General features: G+C 38.3%; 1 protein-coding gene across 1 annotated transcript in view; it reads left to right on the top strand.

The window, feature by feature from the left end:
* LOC107686847 (transcriptional enhancer factor TEF-1-like) overlaps positions 1-6,998 on the top strand; it is an 84,389-nt gene that overhangs the window by 63,816 nt on the left and 13,575 nt on the right. Inside the window, exon 8 of the mRNA XM_016484001.1 lies at positions 5,682-5,728. Coding sequence (XP_016339487.1) covers positions 5,682-5,728 — 47 coding nt within the window. The remainder of the gene's footprint in view (positions 1-5,681; positions 5,729-6,998) is intronic.

The raw sequence follows: 6,998 nt of genomic DNA, 5'->3' as shown, positions 1-6,998 counted from the left end.
CCAATTCTCTCCCACCATTTCCAATCGTCACCCCCCTATGTGATTCAGTCATATAAACAGCAAAGTGTGCTGCATATAATCACCTTACATCAAATGCATCTCATCCACAAAGGCTGTGGCTTACAAAAAAGGGGCCTTTTGTGGAAGGGATAATCTGATAATAAATTGACCTGTCATTTAAGATACATCTGCAAGGGTCGTTTCCTAATTTCTGTGTTTACTGAAAAGACCTTGAGGTTGGTCTGACTTCTCTGTCTCCTTCTGTTTCTTTCTCTTTCTTTTTGTGAGGTGATGACTAACTCCTTTTGACCAGCACACTTTTCCACAGTTCCCAGTTTACTCAGATATATTAATGACTCCCCCATTTGTGTGCATGTGTAAGTGTGTGTGTGTGTGTGTGTGCCTAGTGGAGCGTCAGTGTGCATTTCCGCCATGAATGGCTGGTCTTTCAGGGACACTGGCGGCTGCCTGAGTAAAAACAGCCAGCTTTTGTATGGGTCTCTGTCTACTCTCATCTAAAGCAAATTAGAAATCAGGAGCGGGGAAGAATTTGAGCTCCCTCCTGCCATTTGCAGCGTAGCATTATAGTAAACCTGCCCAGTGTGCTCTTATCTGAGACATGTTGACTGAAATGACTGTCATTATGGTGCCACTTTTTGAGCTGGTCTGTAATGAAACCCTAGCCACAGTGATCTCAAACTGCCATATTATCAGCTATAAATCTTCCCTAAAGATGCTTTCTGCAGTTCATCTGCTTGACCAGCGCTCACACTGACTCCTTAATCTTGGTTTTACTATTAGCATGTGCGGTGTGACTTCAGAGAGCTTAACATATCATGGGAAGGATATGACTAAAAGCATAGTTATAAAATAAAAAAAATGACTTTTTCATTACTGAATTCACAATTTGGTCATATGTAGGGAGGGGTATGCCGGTATCAAATTTTCATGTTGCGATTAATTGCTAATGCACGGTATTTAGAAGTGCCCACGATAACAATATCGTGCATATTCATCACCGTGATATATCGCATTACCGAATACCGGCACAAGTCTAGTCATATTCAAAATTAGTAATATTCAGGAAGTCCTTGAAAGCAGTGTTATCTAACCAACATTTCAGTCACTGTGTTATATCACTGCTGAAAAGACCAGCATGGACCAATATTTCAATTCTAGTTTATGCTGGGTAGGACTAGTTCTGTACTGGTCAGCATCCTGTTCACCCGCTGGTACACAAGTTGCATGTGACCAAACCATGGACAAATCAGGGGTACGTTTCCCAAACAATGGAAAAAACACACAGATTAACTACCATACTAGAATGCATTGTTGAAGAAATAAAAGATAGGGTAGGCGATTTCGGAGAGGCTAGCAATAGAAAGCTAGCTTTGAAAGCATAAGATCCCACCCTCCCTGCATAATCACTCTCCAAAGCCACGCCTCCTCCAAAACACATGAACGGCACAGGCAGACCAGAGGCTAACCAGTGACATGATGAGAGACGGCATTGGTGGAGGGTTGAATTCAATGCTGTCAGTTTATCTCATGTCTCATTCACTGGTGAGAAAATATTACAGTACAAAGCGCATAATATTACAATAATAACGCCTTCCATTCTCGCTCAGTCTACAATAGCATAATAGAACGCGCTGATGACGTATCATGTCTGCACAAACAGGGTTCATGGAGGTGTGCAAACACATACGTTGACAGGCAGGTAGGACAGCCCTCGGTCTGAGGGAAATGATTGGATGAACATTTTATGGTCCTATACCTTCCACAGATGATATCAATACATACAAATACATTTAAACCAATTAACGTAGTGATTGCTATCGGGATGTGAAGAGACTTTCAACCAGCATAACAAAAAATGTTTTTGAACCAAATCACCTACCCTGCCTTTAACTAGCTAGTTGTTTCCTGAAACTGTATAATATATTGGTCACCTTCTGCTAATTCATCGATTCACAATTAATGTCTGAGTATATAGTTCATTCATATAAAAAAACAAAGAAAGCTGTTCATTTTTTAAAATCACGTTCACGTTTTGCTTTATGTAAATGGTGAACACTTTATTTATTCAGCAGCCTTCTCCACAATGAAATTTATCTGAAATGCTGCTGTAACGAACATGGCATCTGAGGACTACTTCACTATTAATCCCTGTAGTTTTGCTTTATTTGATGTTTGATTCATTGCGGGTTCCCTCTTGTGTCGTACTCCTGGGTTCTCTTATGCATTTCTGCACATATGCACTCTTTAAAAATGGTGACGATTATTGACGTGCTAAAATATATTGATTGAAATGTGTACATACAGAGTTCTGGCATGAAACTCTAGATGGCGCAGTCCGATAGGTCTAACTCAATCTGACCTAATGACATCATTATCACATGGCACAGCTGATTGGTTCTCTCCTGTATTGGTAGCCAATGAGCTTGCTGCTCAACATTCAAATATATGACTAGTGCTTGCCGTTGCAGTTGCAGCTTGCTTCAGAAACCCTCCACCTTCCCCAGCTCCACCTGTATAGATCTGCTACGAGGTGATTCATGTATGCTATATAGGGGTTATTTCATGTATGTTATATTTGCAGCAGCAATATTTCTTACATGCTCACAGCAGCATGTTTTGGATGTATTGGCAGTAGCAAGTCTCGGTACTTGCTCTGCCACAACAGCAGCAGCAGCGTAGCAGATCTATTCCGCCAAGACCAAATACATTAACATTGTCACGTACATTACCATGCCAATCCCTCCGAGAGTTGCCATGACAGAAATCTTTTTATTTAAAATTAAATGAAATGTATAGAATGTACTGCATGTTAGCATCTTACTGTGCTCAAGAGAATTATCTAAGTCCACATCATACTAACAAGAAACGGTGCTTCAAACCACGTCGAGAGCTGTAGTTCCAACATATTTGCAAATGTTCATTGGAACTATGGTTTCGGGAAATACTTAATCTGTGAACGTATTAATGATTAAATGTGTGACCATAGTTGGCTTATGATGAACGCACTTCAACTTGAGACTTTTGAATAAAATTAAACTAAAACTTTTTCTTACTGAATAAAAAAAAAGAAAAAAAGAAATTGTGGATATGGAGACAGCTGGAAAGCCAAAAGTTTTGACATATAATTAATATGTTTAATAGTCATCAATATATGACTTAAATAAATAAATTAATAAAATGACTATCTGTGCACCGTGTCAAAATTAGAAATGTGACATCCATCAACTGAATTGAGACACACCACATCAAGCACTCGCAGTGTAGATGGCACCATTGATTTTAATAGACAAAATCTAGTTTTGCCGTGTCGTGACATGTCACATGGCGGCTGGTGGAATCTATCTAAGTTAAATTAGTTAAAAAGCCTGGTGCTACACCAGCATCCAAAACACAACATATGCTGGTCTTTTCAGCAGGAGTAAATCTGTAAATCAGATCTATAAATGTGTGGACTTGCCACAAATCTCATTCATGTAGACTGTTTGAATTAAACTTGCCAAAAAGTGCAAACTGAACATTGACAATGAAACCTTGTTTGTTTGCGTTTAGGTGACAAGCATGGTAAGTACAAGTTCTCAGTGCTCTTGACCGTGCATCGACGTGTTGCCGTCACAGTATAGCAGCTGCTAAACACCTGCTTGAGCTCTGAACCTCTCTTAGCCATACGTGAGCCACTGCTCCCAGCATGTTTATCCTCAACTCGTGCCTGCTTTTAACTGTCTTTTCAATGCTGTTGTGCTCCATTCACTGGCTGTTTCACGTGTTTAGAGGCAGGACTTCCATCCTGTTACAGTCGTGCATGCTATACAATTTGCATGTGGAATGTTTGCCTTTGTAACGTTTAGACTTACACACTTTAGCTCGATTAATTAAATTACCAGTTTTAGAAACCCATTTATGCACGGGCATTCCTTGTGTTATTAAAAGTCTATACTGCGAGATCATCTTTAGCCTTCTTGTGAAAATAACTAGGAGGTTGTGTAAAGGAGAAAATTATGTATTTCATGCCCTTTTCTTTGACGCATTCATCTGTACTCTTTCGGCTCGGTTTGATGACCTTGATAGGAGATTTTAGAATAGAACATTACACACAGCAGAAAAGAAAAGTTAGTATTACTTAACCCTTGTTCCCGACAGACACAATGCATTTTATTAGACATGTAGGAGCTGCGGGATAATATATAACATCAATGTCACTTCTCATTGGATTTAGTTCTCTTTCAGCTCTGCGCTCGATATTAAACATTATCATCTCCCGTACTCTGTGCTGGAGACTTTCGTTCTTTTCAGACTTTTCGTCTTTAATGCTAGCACATTCCTCTTAAGATCAACGGCTTTATAGCTCTGAAAAATCTTTTAACATGCTTTCTGTCTGTGGATCTTTGTGTGTGAGGGTGTGGGCTGCTTTATTGTCCTGTGTTCTGTGTTCACTGCAGGGGGTGATGGTTTCGAATCTCTCACATTTCGGTCTGTATCATGGTTCCGTAGTCAGTTTTAATTCAGAAAATATGGACTTTTTTTTCCACCATGTTTGTGATGACTATTAATTAAAACCACTAAACCAGTGTCATTATTGCAGCCAGTTTACACAGTTAACCTAACAATTTAAGTGAAAAGTTGAAATAAATCTTTATTTTTCAATTTAGCTTTTACTCCAGCTGTTGAGGAGATTTTTCACTACCATTCAGAAGATACACTTTACATTATCTGCAAAATTGTTAATTATTTTACCAAAATGCATGTTATTTTATTTAGTACAGATCTAAATAAGATATTTCACATAAAAGATGTTTACATATAGTCCACAGGATAAAATAATAGTTTTCCAGCATCTTTTGCGTGTTTGAACCCTTTCCGACAATGACTGTATGATTTTGAGATCCATCTTTTCACACTGAGGACAACTGAGGGACTCATACGCAACTATTACAAAAGGTTCAAACGCTCACTGATGCTCCAGAAGGAAAAATGATGCATTAAGCTGTGGATCATCCATTTAAGAACACAGTATTAAGAAACAAGCGCATGTAAACATTTTCAATTTTATAAATTCAACTATTATTTTCTTTTGTGAACTATATGTAAATGTCTTTTATTTTAAATATCTTATTCAAATCTGTACTAAATAAAATAACATGCATTTTTTATGATCCCTCTTATTTTGGTAAAATAATTAACATTTTGCAGATACTACAAAGTGTATGTAAAATTTTGACACAACTGTATTTACTATCACTTGAGATCAAAATAATGTGTCCTTGCTGAATAAAAGCATTATTTATTTATTTATTAGATTTTTTTTGTAGTATCTTAGCCCCAAATTTTGAATGGTAGTGTATCACGGTTTCCAAAAAATATTAAGCAGCCAAATCTGTTTTCACCATTAATTGTAAGGTATTTATTGATCACCACCCACATATCAGTACACTTACTTCAGCCACACGCCTGCGTCAGCTCCAATCCCATTACACACCCTCAGAGCCGTGCCTTCATCAGATAAGCCCACTAACGCCACATTCAAGATAACTAGACTGCATGGCACATAGTCCACCTCATTTTTCAATGGACATGTGATAACTGATGTATCAAGCGTGCACAGATGTGTGTGTGCCTGTGGATAGGCTATGTTTTGTTGTCTATTTATTTATCTAATTCTCTAGTTTTGGCAGGGCATGATATCCACAGGCCAGCCTGGATCCTCACAAGAGTGAGTATCTCTACTAGAAGTTCTGCTCCCACTGGCTTACTAAAGCTTTTCCTATTATTACAGTGCTTGAAAAGCACATCGGACATTCTTCTTCTTCTGCTGCTGCTGCACGTTCTGTACCTTCATCATTGTATTCACTTTCTTTTTCACCACCTTCTTCTTCTGCATCTTCTGCACCATTGCTGTCTTCACTTTCTTCACCAGCACCGTTGTCACTTTCTTCCTGATCATCTTCACTTCCTTCTCCACCTTTTTCCTCTTCACCACCGTTTTCACCTTCTTTTTCTGCACCTCCTCCCATCTTGTTCTTCACCTTTTTTCTCCACCTTCTTTTTATTCTTCACCACCATCTTCACCTTCTTCTGCACCTCTTCCTTTTTGTTCTTCACTACCACCATCTTCGAATTCAGCACTTTCTTTTTCACCACTATCTTTGCCTTCCTTACTTTCTTTTGCACCTCCTTTATCACCACCTTCTTCTCCTTCTTCACTTTAAGACAAGTGCACACTACAAGACAAATCCTTTAATTCCACCACTAGTGTGCCGCAAAAAGCCCTAGATTATGGCCAACTTATAGTGAATGCATGCTGCCAATGCTCTATAGCAGCGGTTCCCAAACTGGGTTGCACAGATTACAATAATGTCAATGTGACTGTTTTTGCTCGATTTGTTTAACGAAAATAGTTCCAAACAAACTTAGCAGCAGAACTGTCGCGCATCTCTGAGCAACACACAGCAGTGTTTCGTTACTGAACGATTCGCGTTTTTTAATTAATAATTTGAGTAACAGATTCAGTGGTCCATTCATAAAGACAGGTGCTTGCTTCATTCTTGAATGAATCAGCCATCTGAACAAATCGTTTGAATGCCTCAATGACTCACTCATTAAGACAGTCACTTGCTGCCACCTGCTGGTGGGTTACTTTCAAATTTAAAAGTAACTCTTTTTTTTTTTCCTCCAACTTTTCATATTTGTAAATAAAAAAACCTGATGTAAAACGTCAAGCTCACAGCATTATTTATGCTGTTGTAATTTTGCAGTGTTAATGCATTCATGCTACATTTCAGCTTCATTAAATTGTCTGTGTAAATGCATCTAAATGCCACTTCAGCTGCTTCTGTTTCTCCAGCAGTGGAAAAATTGGTTTTGTTAATACTGATTTCATTTGAGTGGTAACAGCCCTATAGAGTCTTATTATATTAAGTGAAATTATTAATAAAATGTAAGAATTTGATATGAAAGATGACACATGCATTTAATAAGGTTAG

This window comes from Sinocyclocheilus anshuiensis, unplaced genomic scaffold (genome assembly GCF_001515605.1).
Source record: "Sinocyclocheilus anshuiensis isolate Anshui unplaced genomic scaffold, SAMN03320099.WGS_v1.1 scaffold773, whole genome shotgun sequence".
Taxonomy (NCBI): Eukaryota; Metazoa; Chordata; class Actinopteri; order Cypriniformes; family Cyprinidae; genus Sinocyclocheilus; species Sinocyclocheilus anshuiensis.
This window is presented reverse-complemented; position numbering and strand designations above follow the sequence as displayed.